The sequence below is a fragment of the Phaenicophaeus curvirostris genome, chromosome 14, assembly GCF_032191515.1.
Source record: "Phaenicophaeus curvirostris isolate KB17595 chromosome 14, BPBGC_Pcur_1.0, whole genome shotgun sequence".
Lineage (NCBI taxonomy): Eukaryota > Metazoa > Chordata > Aves > Cuculiformes > Cuculidae > Phaenicophaeus > Phaenicophaeus curvirostris.
Genome location: NC_091405.1, coordinates 21,164,323 through 21,184,679, shown reverse-complemented (window position 1 = coordinate 21,184,679; position 20,357 = coordinate 21,164,323). Strand labels below are relative to the sequence as shown.

General features: G+C 51.7%; 2 protein-coding genes across 3 annotated transcripts in view; one reads left to right on the top strand and one right to left on the bottom strand.

The window, feature by feature from the left end:
* Positions 1–111: 111 nt before the first annotated feature.
* On the top strand, positions 112–6,457 carry PLEKHF1 (pleckstrin homology and FYVE domain containing 1). The gene is made up of 2 exons (XM_069868182.1): positions 112–155; positions 4,189–6,457. The coding sequence occupies exon 2, from the start codon at positions 4,201–4,203 to the stop codon at positions 5,020–5,022; it is 822 nt and encodes a 273-aa protein (XP_069724283.1). The 5' UTR covers positions 112–155; positions 4,189–4,200; the 3' UTR covers positions 5,023–6,457.
* Positions 6,458–16,510: 10,053 nt separating this feature from the next.
* Positions 16,511–20,357, bottom strand: part of C14H19orf12 (chromosome 14 C19orf12 homolog) — a 59,148-nt gene continuing 55,301 nt past the window's right edge. For both annotated transcript variants that reach the window (XM_069868187.1, XM_069868186.1), the window contains exons 2-3: positions 18,965–19,141; positions 16,511–17,534 (exon numbers count right to left, since the gene is read on the bottom strand). In XM_069868187.1, the coding sequence (XP_069724288.1) occupies positions 17,269–17,534; positions 18,965–19,124 (426 nt within the window). In that variant the 5' untranslated portion in view covers positions 19,125–19,141 and the 3' untranslated portion in view covers positions 16,511–17,268. The remainder of the gene's footprint in view (positions 17,535–18,964; positions 19,142–20,357) is intronic.

Genomic DNA, 20,357 nt, shown 5'->3' with positions numbered 1-20,357 from the left:
GTTACGCGCAGCCCGTCAGCGCCCCTCCCGTTTACCCGCACGGCCCCTCCTCCTGCCGCTCCGGCCCCTGCCCACAGGCCCCTCAGGTACCGGGGGGCGGGGGGGGGCGGGGCTCCGCGGGGCTCGCGCGGCGGCCGGAGCGGGGCCGGCAGCGGGTAGGGCTCGGGGCGCCGGGGGGGGGGCGGCGGGTCCGCGCGGGGTCGGGGCAGGGACCCCCGAGCTCCCAAGGGTTTCCCCGTACCGAAAGCACGGGAGCCGGTGCGAGGAGCGCCCCGCTTCGGCCGGGCGGCAGGACACGGATCGGCCGCGGCCCGCGCCAGCGGCGGCTGCTCGGCGCTCCCCCCCGGCCCTTGGGACGCTTGGGACCCTCCCCTCCATCCTTGGGACCCTCCTCTCTATCCTTGGGACCCTCCCCTCCATCCTTGGGACCCTCCTCTCTATCCTTGGGACCCTCCTCTCCATCCTTGGGACCCTCCCCTCCATCCTTCGGGACGCTCCCCTCCATCCTTGGGACCCTCCTCTCTATCCTTGGGACCCTCCTCTCCATCCTTGGGACCCTCCCCTCCATCCTCGGGACGCTCCCCTCCATCCTTGGGACCCTCCTCTCCATCCTTGGGAGCTCCCCTCCCCTCGGGGCTGCAGTCCTGGCTGACATGACGAGCAGCTGTGGGAGCGGGAGGTGCGGGGAGGTGCGGGCAGGAGCAGGGAAGGGGCGAGGGGAGGCAATTCCTTGAGTTCCAGCACGTCCTTGCTTCCATACAAAGCTGCTTGGATTTCTCAGAGCCCAGTGGCACGAGTGGCTACCAGCCGCTGGTTTGGGTGGCACCGCTCTGCCCTGGCTCGCGCCGTACATGCCACAAGGCCTGGTCATGCCGGGTGACAGTGGCACGAAGCTCTGTAGCTCAGTTGGCCCATGGTAGCCCTCGGTTTGTCCCACCGGGACCAGTGGCATCTCTCGATGTGGCTGTCGTTCCCGAATATCTTTGAGCTGGATGAGGTTCCCCATGAGCACGACTGGAAGGGGGCTCTGGGCGTCCCGGGCCAGTGCCTCACCACCTCACACAGGAAAACATTTCTTCCATAGTATCTTTTTTCTTTGAATATTGTATTCCCTGCATGATATTTGATCACGTGCAGAACCAACAAATATTGCCAAAGAAAAATAACCCCAAACTTTGCGAGGCCAAATATTCGTGTGGAAAGCAGCACGCGCTGGTCAAGTGCATCTTCCCACCCGTGTCCGGCTGTGTCGGCTCCTGCCTCGTGGGGTGCAGGCGTGATGTCCCAGGGACGGCCCTGGGACCTGCTGGCCTGGCAGGACAGGCTTGAGCAGACGGGAAAAGTGTCCACCAACTGGAGAGAGGCTCCCATAAAAGGAGGCCATAACAATACTCCACAGCTATCTTTGTTTACCAGAATCCCAATGTTATTGGCTGTGAGTCACCATCCAAACACAGAGTCGCTCTGCCTCTGCGTGGTCGCTGCACGGGAGCCTGCCGGGAGCTACAGAGACTGTTCCTGTCCAGGTCTCAAGGGAGGCGATGGAATCCTGTGATGGAATCCTGTCCGTCCTGTTTTTTGTAGTGCTGACTGTGTGCTGTTCTCTAGTTATTTATGCCTGAGGGGGAAGAAAAGGGCTCTGCTGTTTCTTCTTCCTCAGGAGATTCCTTCGGGAAGCACCCAGGGCTCGGCAGCAGCTGCCACCTCTGCTCTGCGCAGGGCAGGGAGCCGAGCTTCGGCCCTTCCAGTAGGGGAGGCGGCAGAGGCAGGAGGAACAAGGCAGGTGGACGTGTGGTGGGCAGTGAGAGCTCCCTCTCGTCCCTCTCACGTTGCAGGACAGTGTCCGTCCTGTCCAGCCCGCTCTCCCTCTGCTCCGTGCAGCGAGTCCAGGTGCGTTCAGCCTGCGCAGGGGCCTGGGTCAGTACAACGGCTGCAGCGACACAGCAGCAGGGCTTGCGCTTCCCTGAAAGCTCCCAGGCTCTTTGCAGGCACCGTTTTCGTATCTGACAAAAAGTTCTTGTTTCCACTGGGATCTGGTACACAGAGATCCCAAGAAACAGTTGTCTTAAGTGCACCATGCTTCTAAAATGCAGAAAAAATAAAAGTGATAGATCAGGCGAAGAGCTGGGGTTCCACAATTTGGAGACACGAGGCAGCAAGGCTAGTGGGAGTCGGATAAAGCGCTTCGGTTTATCCTGCTTCGTGTGGCTGGTGTCAAAAATTCCAGACGGTATTTTGTTACATTCATGGTCTTTGTACACCAGACTTCTCAAGCTCTAATTTGACTCTTTCCTTTATTATTTTGCATCCTCAGCTTGCTTTTTCCCTCCACAGGTTCTCATCCAAGGATTTGTTTGTAAGAAAACCTAGGAGGCCGCATCCAGGATAGGTGCAACTCCAGGCATTGAAAGTCAGGGTGTTTGGTGTTGTGGACTGTACCTTGCCCTGGTTGTTTGTTCCTCAGACTGATTTGTTGTTAAAGAGGGGATAAAACCCGTGCTGCGTTGCTGTAATTCCAAACGGGTGAATGGGTGTCGTGGCATCGCTGTGTCTGCTCAGCACAGCCCCTGGCTGGAGCATCGTGGTCATCTTGCCCTCTGCGCTGGAGGGCACGTCCTTGTGGGGACGCTCCACCTGGCCAACTCCAGCAATTGTGTCCTAGTGCTCTGAGGCTCCGAGGATACACGTCCTTCCCAAAGTCAGAGGCTGTGGGATCCTTGCTGTAGCGATCCCGGAGCAGCCGGCTCTGCAGGAGCACTGGCCACGCAGTGCTGCTTGGTGGGCTCTGTTTGTGCAGGGTCCGGGGCTTCACCTGGTCTCAGGGCTAAACCAACACCTCGGCCTCTGCAGGACACCCTGTCCCACACCGGATTAGAAAGTTCTGGGCGCTGGGAGGAAGGGGACAGTTCTTGTTATAGCTCAGGCGAGAGGCAAGCGGCACGTAGCAGCCTTGAGCAGCGATGCTGTGGTTTCCCTCCTGGCACAGCAAAGGGCTGCTTTGGGGTGAAGGGTGAGGGAAGAATGTAAGTCATCATTGTCTCAAACACAGGACCAGGCATGTTCTTCTCCTTTCCCCTCCAGCCTCCGTGGCTGCAGGGACTCTGGACAAGGATGGGGAACGTGGTGGAGGGTGGCTCTGCTTGGGCGATCTAAGGAAGTGCTGGCGATAGGGTGACACGCGTCCCTGTGACCTCGGAGCCCCTCGTGACGGCTGAGCGACCTTGCGGGAGGCGATGACTTGCGGTCCTGTGACTGGCTGGCGGCACCCTTTAGCCAGGAGGGGCGAGGTGCTGGGAAATCGGATTTACAGCACAGTGCGCTTTCCTTCCTGCAAAGTACCCGTAGCAAAACACCTGCTTTCACTTTGGAATTGCCCTGCTCTAGTTTTTTCTATTAAAAACCCCGGCAGGCTCTTGAAATGCAGCTGGTGTGAGAAGGAGGGCATGGAGGTGTGGGAGGGATACGCGTGCTGCCTTCCACTTCCCTTTCCACAGAGCTCAGCTGGTTCTCAGAATGATGTGTCTTGCTGCGGAGCTGGGGACAGAGGAAGGGTTTGGCACATGTGGATTTATTCACACAATGGGCACTTTTGTCTTGTCTTTTCTTTTTTCCCCCTTTTTGTCATGCAGTGAGAACCAGTGACAACAGGTGATACCACACTCTGTTTTGTTCCTGCCTCAGCTCTGGCCTTGTGGGATGGGGTGTCTATATCTAATTCTTGAGAAAGGAGGTCTGTGATCAGAAACAGGAGGCCAGCTCCCAGCACCACAGATCTCTGAGCCTGCTCCCAGCACCAGGGGGACAGGATTGGGGGTCCTCGAACCCCCGGCTGTCACAGAGCAGTGATTCCTGAGCCAGCGCTTGACCTGCACATGAACGGGCAGTGCCAACGGCTTCCTTTGCTGTGAGCTAAAAAGCACAGCTGTAAAGGAATCACTGCCTCTCTTCAAGGCTTCCATTGCTGCAAACTGAACTAGCCCAGTATAGACCAGGCTGTTGCAAAGTGGGGTCAGAAAGTGATAATGTTGTTTAAAAAAGTAACAACCAAAAGCTAGGAGTGGTGAGGTGATGACTCCTAACCTCAGCCTGCATTAGGAGCATCTCCCCTGTGTATACGTTTGCTCCTCTGCCTCACCCCAGCGCAGGTGTTTGCAGCTTCTCCACTTCCCTCTGTTTTCCTCTCTTCAGAGCCAGCTGGAGATGGTGGACCACCTCGCAAACACCGAGATCAACAGCCAGCGCATTGCTGCAGTGGAAAACTGCTTCGGGGCTTCTGGACAGCCCTTGGCCGTGCCTGGAAGGGTCCTTTTAGGAGAAGGGATTTTGACCAAAGAATGCCGCAAGAAACCAAAGCCTCGCATCTTCTTCCTTTTCAACGACATCCTCGTCTACGGCAGCATAGTCATCAACAAGAGGAAGTACAACTCCCAGCACATCATTCCCCTTGAAGATGTTACTTTGGAGACGCTGCCGGACACCGTGCAGATGAAGAACCGCTGGATGATTAAAACCTCCAAGAAGTCCTTTGTGGTTTCGGCGGCCTCCCTTACAGAGAGGAAGGAGTGGATCAGCCATCTGGAGGAGTGCATCAGGCACCTGCTGACCAAGATGGGCCGGCAGCCCGCCACGGAGCACGCAGCCCCGTGGATCCCGGACAAGGCCACGGACATCTGCATGCGCTGCACGCAGACCAAGTTCTCCACGCTCACCCGCAGGCACCACTGCCGCAAGTGCGGCTTCGTCGTCTGCGCAGAGTGCTCCCGGCAGAGGTTCCTGATGCCCCGGCTGTCGCCCAAGCCCCTGAGGGTCTGCAACCTGTGCTACCGGCAGCTGCTCGCAGAAAAGAAGAAGGAGGCAGAGGCGGATCACAGGCAGCTGGAATCGATCCGCTCTGCTGTCCCAGGCTACGAACCTTCCAGCGGCGATGACAGCGACAAGTCTGACGATGACAAAGCTGACCAGTGGCCAGCAGACACAGAGTTTTATACCTCAGCAGTACCTTGGTCTTCTTTCCATAGCTGACCGTGGGAGTCAGTGGTGGTTAGACATCGGGAAGCCAACTTCTGGCCTCTGCCATGTGTCCTTGATATTTTCTCTGGAGGCCTTGCCTAGGAAGGTAGATCTTACCCCTCTGAGAATGCTTCTCCTGTGACATGGGCGTGGAGAGCAACAGCTCTGAGGAGCATGGACGAGGCATAGCCCTGCCGATCAGCCTTGGCCAAACAACCTCGTCCAACAGTGCCTTAGTCTTTCTGTCTGCAAAAACAGAGCAATACTCACTTCTGTCAAATGCTTAAAGATCAGCTCTTGGGAGGAAAAGAAGCAGGAAATCCTAGACTTCACCATGCTTGCCTGCTAGCGGAGCGTTCCTCTGCCATGGCGAGGGGCTCTCCGGACGGCGTTTTCCATTGGCATTGCATCTGCTTCAGAGCTTCTCCTCGCAGGTGTGCCAGCACGAGGGGATGGCCGCTCGTCCCCGCACAGCAAGGTCAGCACCGGCTTCTGTTTGTACAGCCAGGTCTCAGCTTTGGAAATGCTGAGGGAACAGTCCTCTGCATGCAGGGAGTTCATCTGAGGCTTGGTGTGAGCAGCCTCAGCAAAGCACCGGAGCACTCGGGTGTCTCCCATGGCAAGAAAACGGTTTGGTGGTTCTGGGCAAGGTGGGAGGAAAGCGAGGGGGAAAGTTTGTGTAAAGTTATGCAGAGGTAGGGAGGGAGAGACTGACCACAGTTGGCTTAGCTGACTTTACATCCCCAGATCTCAAAACCAGCCCCTTTCATCAGATTACCAGCAGCTTGATGAACTGAAGCCTGCCAGGTAGAGGGGAAGCCCAGGGAAGGCTCATAAAAGTCTTAGAAATATAGGAAAATGCCCCAAAGTAAGATCCTGTGAAGTGTACCACTGCAGCTTCCCAGGAGGTAGTGCAGGCAGCAGCCCAAGGCACGGAACGCTCCCCCTGCAGGCTCCCCTCCTGCCCATCAGCCTCACAAGTCCAACATTAAGGTCCTTTATATGCTTCCAGGACTGGAGCCTGAGACTTTACTGTTAACTTGAGATCAACTTTAAAGTTCAAATTAAGTTAGAAAAAACCCGTGTATTAAATTATTCTGTCATTGTATAGCATGAGGGTAACTACACAGAAAATTAGACAACAGCAATTGTTTTGCAGCAGACTTTCGTACAAACTCCGTTAGTATATTTTTCTATTGTGTCTTATGCTCTGGAAAAGGAACGAGGCTGGGAGTACGGTGCCAATGGCAGGAACAGTTTCCTTACCCTGACCTGTTCCCAGCAGTGCCTTGCCTGCCAGAGGGCCAGACTGAGGGGCTTTAAATTTCAGGTCCAAGTAATCATTCCTACTGTCTTGTAAACTGCCTCTGTTCCACTGCATTTGTAGCACTCAGCTGTGTGTGAATAAAGATATGGCCGGCAGGAAGAAGCCAGGAAAGTACGACAATGCAGCGTGTTGTTATTTAACAAGAGTCTTAAATGAGGGCCGGATTCAGGCCGAGCTGGCCAGCGCAAGTTCCAGCTCCTCAGCCATGGGGGGAACACTCTGTGTTCCTATTTACTGCTGGGAGGTAAGCACGAGTGGGAAAAATCACCAGATCGGATGCCTCCTTTCTATTTATACCGTGTTACTATCCGAGCGAGTGTTCCCAAGTTTCTGCAGTCCCTGCAGTAGCCTCTGTCAATTGAAGTGGTATTTTTGTGGTGGGGCACAGCTCAGAGTTGAGTCAACAAACCTTATGAACTAAGCAGATGCTTTTGGGTTTCAAAGCAGTAAGTACACTGAGTTCTGTTTGTCCCATCCCTCTAGGAGCTCAGTTCATAACTCTGCACAGCAGCCGTTGTTTTTCCAGTGCCTCCCTCCTGCAGCAGGGTGGACACGCTATGCAAACAGAGAATGACCTTAAAAACAAACAGCCATTGGAAGGGCTCATGAGCCAGAAATAGCCCAGCTGCTGAATCCACGCCCGTAGCTAGCGTTCCAGGTCCCTGCTCCCAAGGCAAAACCTCCTCATTTCTTCCTCATTACTGGCTTCAGAAATGTATTCCAGTATTGAACCTACTCCCTATCCTCTTAGAGATCAGCTTTTCTTTATCTTAGTGTCCAAAGGTCTTGCTGTTATCAGCCCTGAAGGACCTGTGGACTGGTTTTGCCCACTGCCCAAGGACAGGCAGGCCTCTAACAAATGCCTTCCCGTTGAGCAAGAGCTTGTCTTAATCCCAGCAGGAAAAAAAAGCCCACAACAAGCAAACAAACAAAGGAACTCCCTCGAAACCAACCCAGCGCCTTTGTGCTGTGCACACTGTCCTGGACGGCCTTTCTGGAGACACAGGCGTCTTCCAGCATCTGGTGCATCTCTGCCCTGTACAGGAGCGGCGGGGGATGGAGAAGGCAGGGATGGAAAAGCTGGGACGCTTGGGAATAACCGACAATAAGGGTGACTCACATCCCATACACACACGGCTGTTTTGAAACATGGTGGCTTGCAGCCAAGGAGACGCACGTGAGCAGTTGCAGGGGCTTCTGACACAGATGCTGCCTTCCGTGCATCACGGCGCCTTCGCCCAGGGCCTTCCCAGTAGCCAGTGGCTCAGTGCTGCTCCCAGCTCCGCATCCACACAGCAGCATCAGGGTTTGCACCCAGCTGAACGGGGACACCCGGGAAGGCTGGGGCTGCTGCAGGTTCAGGAAGGCGTTTCACATGGAAGCCCCGAGTAACCTCACTGCTCTTAAAGTGCACATGGTACAACGAGCCTGCGCAGAGAAATTCCTGAGGGAATCTAAACAAAGCCTCTCTGGCCTCTCCCCTCCTTCCTGTGGCTGAGTTAGCCAGGCTGGGGAGCTCAGCGCTGGGATTAGAGCCGGGGCTCCAGGCCTGCTGAACACATGGTTTTACATCATGGGCTGGGCTCTTCCAGCCAGATTCCATCTCCAGCGCATTAATGGGGCATTTCCTGATGGTTCGGGTTTTTCCTTCTTGGAGCTCAATAAATGCTGCACCAGGGATTCATTGCCTCCTGGAAGGCTCCAGATGTGATGTGGGGGATCTGGTGACAGACAACGTTCCTTGCTCGGCCCTGCCCAATGGTGCCATGACCCCAGGGGCAGCATCCCCAATGCACCCCGGCTTTGGCACTGCTGGACCCCAGAGGCACTGGTTTAGGGAATCCTGCTGGCTGAAAACTGCTCCTTGTGGAGCAGACTGGAGCCCAGGCACTTTACCAGAATTGGAAAAGTGGTTTTGGCCCTCAACGACATGATTCCTCTCCAGCTGGGCACACAAGAGCGAGAGGACTGTCCCCGCAGCTGTCAGGAGCGAGAGGAACACCAGTGCACTGGACAGAAAGCAAACTGTGAATGCTAGCACCAGATCTGCTGGAAGTGCTGGGGCTTCTCCAGCAAAGAAGCAGGAAAACAGTGTTCAGGGCCGTGCGCTGAGGGAATCCTGCTCTCCAGAGCGGGGAGGAAGGCGAGGAAGAGGACGGCACCACTGCAGCACCCAGCCACAGATGCTGAAGGAAAGGTAACAGGGAGATTTGCTCTGTGAATGAGCTGAAATGAAAGGACCAAGGAGGTTCCATGACACATAAGTGCTCTGCTGTCCCGAGGCGTGCTGGAGCACCGTGCTGACTCAGCAGCTCAGGAGCCTTCCGAGCCAGCTGCTCACTCAGATTCCTGCTCCCAGTTACTCAAACACTCGGTTTTCATCCAAGCAGGAGTTCTGGCTCTGCCACAGCCTCTTCTGACTCACTGTGGCTGCAAGGCAGTTCCTCGTGTTCCTCAGCCTGGGGATTTTGGTTAGCAGAGGAGCTGTGGAGCACAGATGGTTCCAGCTCCTGCTGAGCTTTAAAGTGGTGTCTCCAATGAAAATACAGGCTTCTGTTTGCAGCTCTTTCTGCTTTGGGTCACAGATCTTTGAGAAAGGTGTTGGTAGGAGGAACATGAGACACTACTGTCACTTCTATGGTGGACACAATATGGGAAAAGAGCTGCAAGAAGCCCTTGCACAAGACCCAAGTGCTGGAGATCTCTGCAGAGCGGCTGGAGGGGGAGCACTGTGCTCCACAGCAGCCCAGGCACACAAGGCACAGAGCATGGGGGCAACACGCAGCCAGGTCTGCTTCCTGTTGCCCAGCACAGGCAGGAGAACCCCCCGTGCCACACACGTGTGTGGGAAGAAGCCTCTCCCACCCCTCCACTGGCCATAAAACCTCCAAAGCGACACCCCATTGGGTGCTGTGGTACCGAGACGGCGGCTGGAGGGGATGAGGCATGAGGGAGGCAGTGTTGGGTGCTGAGGAACACTGAGTGTTTCCCTCTGAAGCTGGCATTTCACTTTGTTTCCAGTAAGGCCCAGAAACACAAATAAACCGTAAACAGGTTTTCTGTAAACCTCTTATCAAGAGGTTCACAGTCAAGAGCGAGTTACACAACCTCCCCAGTCCGCTCTTGTAGGAGCAGCAGAGAAAAAGGAGGAGCTGGATATGAGGTTTTGCTTTAGCAGAGTGCACAGTCAAACCTCTCTGGGGCAGAGCATCTGCTGCAAGCAGCCATCCTGCTGCCCAGGATCCTGCTGCAAGCAGCTATCCTACTGCCCGGGATCCTGCTGCCAGGATCCTGTTGGCCTCCTGGTCTCCCACGTTGGGAGAGTGAGTTGTCCCGGGGCTGGTAGGACACGTGCTGTGGTGCGGAGTGTGTCGGAGCTGCCTGCTGCAGGCCATCCCACCCCTCCAGCTGGTACCTCTGTGGGTTTGAGGGTGGCTGCAGGAACGGGAAGAACAGCAAGTCACAGGAAGAGAAGGAGCTTTTTCATATAGAAATGTCTTTCTGAGAACACTCAAACATGAAAAAAGAAACTATGAAGACCTTTTTGATCAGCATACGACCCACGGAAACTATAAAGCAACTTTCCCTTCGGCAAAACAAAGCGGTAGTGTGACCATATCCTAATACAACTCACACTGTGCGTGGGTGTGGATAAAGGAGCTTTCCTTCTTCAAAAATACTGCCTAGTGATTTGGGTTCTGGCGGCACAGAGGCATTTTCTGCTTGATGCAAGCAATAAAGATATTTGGTTTCACTTCTAAGCTGAGACTGCAGTTTTGATGATATGAAATAAGGGATTGCAACTAATGAACCAAGAGAGGTCAGGGTTTCTCCTCTGCTTAATCACTTGCTTGTACACAGGAAAGCACCCGGGGAGGAAGGCTCCACTCCTGGGTGGGATAAGAGACACAGAGGCCCCCAGGCCGGTCTTCCCCTGACACAGCAAAACCCTCCGGTACAACACGAAGCATGCTGTGCTGTTTTCAGAACGTGACTGGTTTGGCAGCCCGTACATCATGCTTAATCACTTGCAGTAGCACACATCTTGGTGCAACACTGCAGGAACTGTGTGTATATCAATGCAGTCCTGATAAACCGGAGCCAGAGGTCACCCACCCCCAAATCATGAGTGGAGTGTAAGACTGTGGAGCGACACTTACATGGGTTAGTTCCCAGCCTGCACTGAGAAACTTCTGGAGACAGGGGTTGATTCTGACCTGGTGTGTTTAATTGTCCTTGCTGCCATCGATGTGCCTAATCGCCTTCTGAACACATTTCTGTTTTGGCACCCAGAGCATCCTGTGCCAGTCAGCGCCACAATTCACGGCTGTGCTGTGTGAGCAAGTGCTTCCCTTCGCCTCTGCCGGTTCCATGGGAGCACCTTCCCTTCCCAGCTGCGGAGCCGCTCCTCCCCTCCAGCTCTGGGCCGTGCATACCCACCACCACTGCTCTCCCCATCAGCATCTTCGCGAGGTTGAACAGTGTTAAACCAGTCCACCTCAGATGCCCTCCCATGCTGTGTTATCCTTCCTAGCTCTACAATGCCCTTTTTGGCTCAAAAAGGACCAAAGTGGATTGAGCAGACTGCACAGACTGTAGAGCTGGGGCCTGGGTTCATTCAGTGACAGAACAGTGTTTACTGCTGCCTTTTTCCCCGTCCATCCTAACCCTCTCGTTGCCTCCTGACCTGCTGCTAAGCACACAGCTTGTATTGTCAGAAATCTGTCCACTGTGACCTCAAGCTCTTTCCTGAAGAATATAGGTCACCCGGGGCCCGGCACTGCGACCGTATAATCAGGGTTATCTTTCTCCTAGGGGCATTTACCACACCAACCAACACCGACCGCTCAGCTGACAGCTGGCTCCTGCCGCCGCTCACAGCCAACAGCCTCACTGCCTGCAAAGGCTTTGCAACCTCGCAGTTAACGTAGAGCTTCCGCTCCATTCCTTGTCACACCAGCACAGCACAAACACAACGTGACCTTATTTTCCTCTGCAGCCAGCACTCACCAGTATGTTAGAATCACAGAATGGTTTGGGTTGGAAGATTCCTTAAAGTCCAGTCAGTTCCAACCCCCTGCCATGGGCAGGGATGCCTCCCACTGGACCAGGGAGCCCCATCCAACCTGAATCCCTGAGTGCAACACGGTGCCAGCAGCACAGCAGTGGGGGCTCTTCAGTTCTGACCAGCAGGGCCACGGTTTAATTTGGGGGCACTGAGACTGCATCTTCTGGGCAGGGCTGGGAGATGGCAGAGGCTGTGAGCATGGATGGAAACCGGGCTGCTGCAAAACACTGGAGCCACTTTGCAGAGCTGCTTGGCATCGTGCTGCTTTGCCTGAACGACACTCCTAAAGACACACCAAGGCTAACCAAAAGCTTGGAGGCTGGCTCAGTCCAGTAGTTGGTTAATTAATTCCTGACTGCTACCTGAAGATGCCCTCCAGTTTGGGTTTGTTGCAGAACAATACAGTACAGTTACATTCTGTGCAGTAGAAACAGACACCTTTGTCACAGAGCAGCTTAATTAACATCAGCAGAGCCCTGGAAGACAAGGTGCTACAACAGTGCTCCTTATTACCCTCAGGGCTATGCATCAGCAGCCTCTCAACTCGCACACTGATCGTCCCCTGGAACTCACAGGGGATGTGCTGCCACTGCCACCAGCAGCCCTGCTCCCACGGGGCTGGGCTGGGGACATGGAAGCCCCAAACTGGGATTAGACTCAGCAGCAGCACAGGCTCCTGCAGAGCTGAACTTGAGACAGCGGAACACCTCAAGTATGCAGGCGGCTGCCAGGCAGTGGGAGCCTGCTTGCTGTGCTTATGGAACAAATATTTTTATACACAGATTCCTGGAGAGAATGGCTGGGAAAAAGCAAGCAAGCCCCTTTTATGGAAACCAAGAGTCAGATCCAAGAGCTCGCCTTGCCAGCACCCTACTTAGCATTTTGTTTCTGACTTTGTTCCTGCACAAGCAATTAATAAACTGCATTTCAGTCACAAGTCTGCCGCATGAACCTTAGCTCGGGGACAGGCACCAAGCAGGCCGAACTCCAGTGTAAATCTTCCATTCCCTTGCAACAAAGCAAGAAGCTGCAGTTCACAGCCTCGCAGTTCCCGCCTCATCCTCATTGCTAGGATCCCCCCTTCTCCAATGCTCTCTGAGTGTTGGTCCTGAGCGTTGGACCAGTGCTGGTTGCATAATGGTGCTCTCACATTCTTGTAACACCCATTTCCTATGGACAGACTGCGAAGAGCTTAACAGAAATCGCATTGGGGAAGGAGAAGGGAAGTTATTTAAGGTCACATAGCAGGGTCAGTGAAGGCGATTCCCCTTCAGAGGCCCAGCAAACGGGCTTTCCAGCAGGGCCACAGCCGAGGTGCTGTCCTCTATCCTGCTGAACCGTCATCCAAAGAAATGGATGCATTCATTTTTTCAGTCTTCAAAATAATTTTATATATTTACCTCTTAGGCTCCTCTGGAATTCATAAATCACAGTTAATGAGAAGTATTAGCACACACTTACTGCAATTATGTGATGAATGTTTGATTTCTGGCTTACAGCCTGAAAAATATATAGATTTCTGTGGTCTTTAGTAAGGTAAAGATGAAGCGTCATGTTTTAATTAGGGGCTAATAGCTTTAGTTCACTCCAGTGCAAAGGCCTTTGGTTTTCTAAAAGCTTTCTAACCCAGCTGTAAGTCTGCCGTTCAATTAGTCTGGGGTTATCCATCAGCTGGTCAAGCAGTGACAGCCTCTCCAAGGAGCCTTTCTCCGTAAGGGCTTTAACTCCGGGAGAAAGAGCACTGCTTTGCCCTCCTGTGGCTGCAGCGGTGCTGAGCTCTGCAGGTCCTACACTGCCACCACCCAGGATTAAACCCAAGTCTGCCTGTATTTCACTAGCGAGCACGACTGGAGCTGCTGCAACACTATGAGGGAAAAGGGGGAAAACTGAATTTCCCTGTGAATCTACATAGTTTTTAACAGAAATATGAAGACTGGTACAAACGACATACACAGATTGCTACTGCTGGCGAGGTGCTGACTGCCAGTTGCAAACCCAACATCGGGAAGGGGACCCCAGGATTGCTCCGCTTTTCCAGCTCTGTGTGCACCCCGGAGCCAGTGGGCCCACATAGGGAACGCTCTTTCACAACAAAAGGACCTCGCCAGCCCCGTGTAAACCCTCCAGCTAATGTGAACCATGGCAATGACTCCAGCAGTACCGTGCTGCCACCGCTCGGGCACCCTGCTCCCTGCCCTTACTCCAGGGGCTCCAATGCAGTTCTCTCACTGCTCTGAGCCTGGGAATCTCCGCGATGCTGCTGGGAACAGGATCCTTAGGAACTCTGTCTGTGACAGTGACCAGCGAGAGATGAATTTTCACAACAAGACACTCCCTAGTCCTGCAGGGTCCATGGGAGCAGCAGTTCCACACAGTCCAGCTGTATGTGAGAGGCGAGCACTGCTCCAAAGGCTGTGCCGGCCCCAGCAGAGCTGCTGCAGGCACGGACTTGAAGGTGATAAAACCAAAGGTAGAAGCACAGCCCTCCAAGGAACAAGCAATTACTGCTTACTGGCTCGGCAATGCAATGCACCGAGGGTCAATCAGCCTCTGCAACCCAGCTACTGCTCAGTTCACACAGGCCACTCCGTCCTCAGTAAGGATGAAATCACCTTCCTCTGCCCGACTGCCCTTTCTCCCTGTAATTCAATGTGACACGCAGCTACAGTAAACAGTTGGGCACTCGTAGCTCACATGGGATAATCACCAACAACCAGCTTCAGCAGAGAATGTGTAAGACTTCTAGACCAATCTGTAACCGAGCTCATATTTGTAAGAGCCAAAAAAGAAGCTAGCCCTACTTTTCATGGATAAAGGTATCTGTGTTATCTCTACAACGAGGCAGAACTCGCCTAATTGCCACTAGATGGCATGTCTCAATTGCTCTGGGTTATTCCCTCTTTTTGCTAACACAAGACCCTATAACCATGTTTGCTTTCAGTTTTGAAATCAGCCAGCTTAAAAAAAAGCACACAGGAAAATTAGGAATTAACTAAAAATACACCATCTGCCAGTGAAAACCTAGCTTGATTCTGCCACATCCACACCCAAACCAGGTTAACAAGTGGCATCACAGACACTTTCCTCATACCAACATGCCCATCGCCCAAGAGCGACTCCCTCACTGCTCCCTGAACGGCTGGCACTGTGGTGCCCCATTTCCTAGGCGATCGCTGTGCCTCACACCCAGCCTGGCCACTGTGCAGCTGGAATGGATCGCAGAAGGCTGCTCCCAATGCCAGCACGGGGTGCAGCGGTGGCCAGCTGTGCCTCTACCCAACAACAGCAGCGGGTGGGTAGTAACACATTCTTGTGCAGCTGGGCCTTTCCTCATAGTCCTTCTCACTTGCCCAAATCCCGGGATAAGGCCTCATACAAGATATCATGGTGACCTTGAAACGATCGCATAGGGTCATAAGTAGAGCAAGAGGCAGAACGTGATCTTTCTGCAGCATTCAGCACTATGAATGGTCATAAACTACCACACCGCAAACAACAAAACCACTGTGGGGTGCCAGACTCATTCACACCTGACACCAGGTGTGGTACCAGGGGCTTTGCAGTCAGCAGTGGTTACTCGCCAGTTCTCCCATGTCCAAACTCACTTTGGATGAACACTGCAGCTGGATCCTGTTCTTCCATCACCAGCAGTGAAGTGTGTTTCAGCCCAAACTGCTCACCTACCACTACCACTCTGAGAATAGGTACCTGCCACGGTCCAAGTTGTACGAACACCAAACCTGTTCAATAATGACAGAGATCCAACAGAAGTCCATTCACTTCTTCCTGCTTCTTCTCCAGTCTCTGAACACCTCTGGAAGTTAAATTTACTGTAGTGACCAAGAGCGTGGTACTCCGTGGCACAGAGCCTGGAGCTTCTCAGGAGCACAAGGGCAGCTGCAGACTGGCCTGTGCACGACTCGGAACTATGTGGACCAACCTGTTGGTGCCCATATGACACAAGCCCCCTTCGTACGACAGGGAAGGCTGAAAGATCATAATTAAAACCAGTTCATAATTTCTAAGTGTCCAGGACTAGGACTCACATTGTTTAAGCTCTATTCATGGCTACAACACAGATACGAGTGATAAAAATTGATTCGTTACCTATGTTTGAGCTCCGATTTATGAACACCTATAAAATGGGAGTTGTGATAGATGTCTGAGACCACTCTGAAATCTGCTAATGATCTGTTTAAACACTGGATACTATTATAAATTCACTGAAACCAATGCCTCTCCCATGGCCTGCTTTAGCATCAGACGTCAAGTTCTTTTGTGTCTGGGTTCAAACAGTTGATTATATGATGGCAGCTCCATCCAACTGTATCACCCCATCATCTGCTTCTGCTAGCAGGGTGTTATTTTGGAAAGAGGGAATTTTATTTGTGAAATAACCAAAAAACTGCAAGTAAGAGCAACTGCCTTCGTAAAGGTAGTATTTAAAAATGGCTACACAGAGCATGTAAAGGCTTGTGGAGGCAACTGCAGGGTGCGTGATCTGTCAAGGAAACTGAACATGCACCGATTCTGGGCTTGGCACTATGAAACTAGGACAGGGCAAGGAAGGCCCACTTACCACCATCCACTTCCATCTGTCACAGCACTGAGAAAGTGTTTGCACGTGATGAGCAGAAGAATCGCTGCCCTGTACTCCAGGTAGGGAACTACACTGAATTCCTTAATGGCAAACTGGACCTGCAGAAGTAAATGAATCAAATGTACACAACAGCAACTTCTGAGATTAAAGCTTCACCATTTAAAATTCAACTTCTGGAAATCCCACCATGCACACAGGGACAAATCTTTATTTTAGGGGTAAAAATGAAATTATCTGAGCAGTTTCACTTGGTCTCACACACAATAGGCGGCACACCCACACAATTTTCTACTTATGAACTTGCCTTGCAAGTGCCTTGAAAGAAAAGGTGAGAAACCGGCTGGGATATTGGGCACCAGCACATGATGCTGACGGCAACAGCTGTTGCCAGCACGTCATCCCTCCCCAGCCCCGCTGCCAGCTGCCCCATAGCAGGCGGCCTCCTCCTCCTCTCAGCCAGGGCTCCTAGAGAGCTAATTCCCTCCAGAGCAAACCAAAGCCACGATGACGCTCCTTAGGAAGATTTTAATGAAAACAGAGGACCAACTGGTCAGATTCAGTCAAGAACCAATGCTGAAATGACACCCCTAATCCAAGGGAATCTACAAAAATGAGATTTCAGCTCCCCATTTTCACAGTTTTTTCAAGTGTATCCTGGCTGTGCCTTCCCTTCCAGGACACCACAAACTCCTACCTGCACACATTTTGTTTACCCATTGCATTAAATGTTGTTTAAGTATTGGCTTCACTTCTTCCAGAAAGGAATAAATAACTCAACAATTACAATAAAAATGCAACAAAGAATAAAATAAGGATTGAGATCTTTTGAGTTCACAGTAGAATAACGTACTTTCTGCCACCTTCCTTTTGCAGGACTGAAACAGACAGTAGGTACAATTTTTCCAAGTGCCCCACCTACTTTGGCACCTCTGTGTCATTCACAGAAGAAAATTAAAGCACTTACACAAACAGGATTAAATCTCCTAAACAAAAAACGTTAACTAGTGATACATTAGCACAAGAGAAGCACAGTTGCCTTCGGTGATTTCAAACTGAGTCCTAATGCAGAGTAATTCAGAATCACCTCGCAAATTAGTGTCAGGATAATGCATCCATCTAACACTACCCTTACAAAACAACCCCAAACCCCCAAGTAATACTTAGATCTGCTAACTAATACTGCTAACTAATAATTGCTATGTTGAAGAATCACAATTGCCAGAGTAAAATTCATTACACAGTAAAAAGCCTGCTCTGGAAGGTTCACTCTCCGTACTGTATCTCTGCTCTCAGCTCTTTGGAGAGGTAATTTATCAGCACTCCTGTCAATTGCTGCTGCAGACTAGCATTGCTCATCACAAGAGCAGTCAGGTGAGCAACGTCCGTCCAGTCTAAGCGCCGGAGGATAACAATGGCTTCGTCGTAGAGTTTCTGCTGCTCCGCAGGAGGCAATTCTGCTAGAATCTGAGGGACGGGCTTGAACTGTCCAGTAGTCATCCAGGCACCGAGCAATCCACCAAATGCTCCTCCTAGAAAGAAAGAGAGATGATACTCTTCACCAGTTCATGTTCAGTACTAGCCACAGCCTTCATACACAATGTTCCCACCTTTGTTAGAAACGCTCAAAGCACCACGAAGGATTTTTAAAGCTTTTCACATCCACGACAATCACAAGGAACTCTACACAATCAAAGCTAATGACTTCAAGGTAGAAGTCATATACAAAATAACACTCCTTAGAGCACAGGACAAGCTCTACTACTAAACAAAACCACGACCAGGGTTCACATCCAACCAACAATTGTCTTATCCATGTCATTAACACAATCTCTTACCAGAGATTCTCAGAACGTCCAAGCTTTCTGCTCCTGCAGCCCACCCTCCTGAGAGTGTTCCCAGAGCCCAGTGATTCTGTGTGATAACTTCAGTCATATTCTTGTCAAAACATTATTCTTGCCTATTAATTAAGTTCTGGACTTATAATAGGAGTAAATACCCAGCTTCATTTTGCATTTTCTGCTCTCACATAATATTTGTTTATTTTGGTAATGCCACCTTGGCAGCCCTCCGGCAGGCACACTGCAACGCACTCTGGCACCAACACGCCAGCAAAACTGCCAGAACTGCTTGCAGGAATAAGGAGCATTCGAGGAGCAAGACACATATGATTTCAGTGACAAGGCAGCTTTCCAACTAGACAGCTCTTAATTCAAGAGATACAGAGGAGAGACAGATCTTTATCATTAGACTTTGGCCTTCCTGTAATTTTCCATGCAAGTTAAAAAAGCAAAGAGATGGAGAATAATGAATTCCAGACGAGAAAGCCAAGTTCACTGAGAAGTAGATAGCAGGTACTTTTAAAATACAGAAATAAGCATCATTTTCAGTAAGATCATTAGGAAGATGATCCTGTCCCTAGCCAAGGCTTTCCAGGAATACTTATTCACCCTCACTCCACACCCCTGGCTTCTCCTGTGCCACTGGGTCCCAGCAACCCAGCCCCACAGTGGCTCCATTGCCTCCTGCTCTCCTCCCCTTCACTCCCCACTGCCGCGCTGGAGCTAAGCCTGCACTGATGAGCTCCGAGCCTGTCAAGTTTGCTCCCTGCTCCGCCCCACACCTCAGACACAGGGGTACCTCAGCTGATGGGAGCTCTACCCACCAGAAGCAGACCAGTTGTTAGCAGCTTGTTCTAGGGCACTGCTGCCTCCCCCTCGGCCCTTGGGACGGCCTTCTGCCAGCAGCATGGGAGGCCAAGTCAGCGAGGCCCTATCCCCCCAGAAGGAAACACTGGCACATGCCTTCCCATGGTCACCTTCCTTCTAAAAAGCCAACATATACAACAGCACCTTGTTAAAGCTCACCTCTTTACTCTAACCCGCACCTGCTACACAGCCTTACCAGCTTCTTTCCCCCAGGAGCCAACCACACTCATTGTCCCCACAGCAAACACACTTACCTACAGCGATGCCGGGGGGGCCTCCCACAAGCCCCCCCAGGAAAGCTGTCGCGCCTGCCAGCAGCGCTCCTCGGCCGGAGTGTTTGAAAGCAGCTTTCATCCCCTTCTCCTGAGAGAGATGGCAGAACAGTTGCATCACATCATCAACGTTGACGGGCATCTTGGCGAGTTAAGAACCTGGAAAACATGTTTTGAGTTATCTTTTGGTTGCTGCAACAGGAACTAACATTCACTGCTAAATGAATTTTAGGCAGAAGCAGAGTTCAGAGGCACAGCCAACACAGGAAAGAATAAATTTGCTTTTTCTTTCACTTCTGGGAAAAACAAACCCACTTGCAAACAGCCAGTGAACACTGAAACAGAAAATGAAGCCACAGAAAGTCCGGGTTTTATGACAAATTCAGAAGTTCAAACAAAGGGAAGTACCAGCAACGAAAGATCTAGGAAAGTTTCTGTCCCAGTCTACAGCACATTGCCTTTACCTTGAGCAACTGCCACATGTATTTAGCATCGCACACAGCTCCGGGGAGAAGACGAAGCAGAGCCTCCCTCCACCACACCTGGCAGACTTCCCGAGAGGATATTTCCAATTTCGAAGTAAACTCTTATTTGGTTTTTTTTTTTTGGCTGGATTGAAGAAGGTCCTTGGCACAGCAGAACCTGCTTAATTCTGAATGTGTGCACGGAGCATGAAGTTGCAGTAAACACCAACCTAACAATCAGAATCACTGGGCGGACAGAACAGTATATTTGAAAATGCCAGTGAGCTGCAAGAGTACAAGAATCCTACTCCAGATTAAAAGAAGCTCTAAGTTTTATGTGTCAGAGGCAGAACCAGAAGGCAGCCTAAACCATTTATAAATTCTGATTGTGTAACTGCAAGTAAGCAAAAGTGCAACTTGATTCTAACCCTGAATTATTTCCTACAGAACCCACCCAAATGTTAGGAAACACTGGGAATGTACCATGCTGGATCTGCACTGATGGAGGGACAGAAACATCAACAACATCTTTACAGATGGGCCTGGCTTTCACCATTGTTGAGTCCCCACAGCCCCTGTGACTTCAGACAGCACTGAGAATATTCAGCAGTTCAAGAAAAAAAAGAGCAGTTTAGAAAATGAAATTGCTGAGAAACCAGGCTTTGCTGTCTGACGGACTTCCCTTCTTTGTTCTCCTGCAATTCAGTGGCTGCATTCCCTTTCCCTCCACAGTCCCCCAAATACCAGCCTGAGCTGCTGGACTCTCTACTTCTCCCCAGCTGAAGGAGAGGATGCTCTTTGTCTCCCACCACAGGGACTGGAGAGCAAAGTGAGCAATGATCCTGCTCTACCCACCCAAAGAGCATAACATCACATGTTTGTATTTCATCTCTGAGCCTGCAGCCATGGGT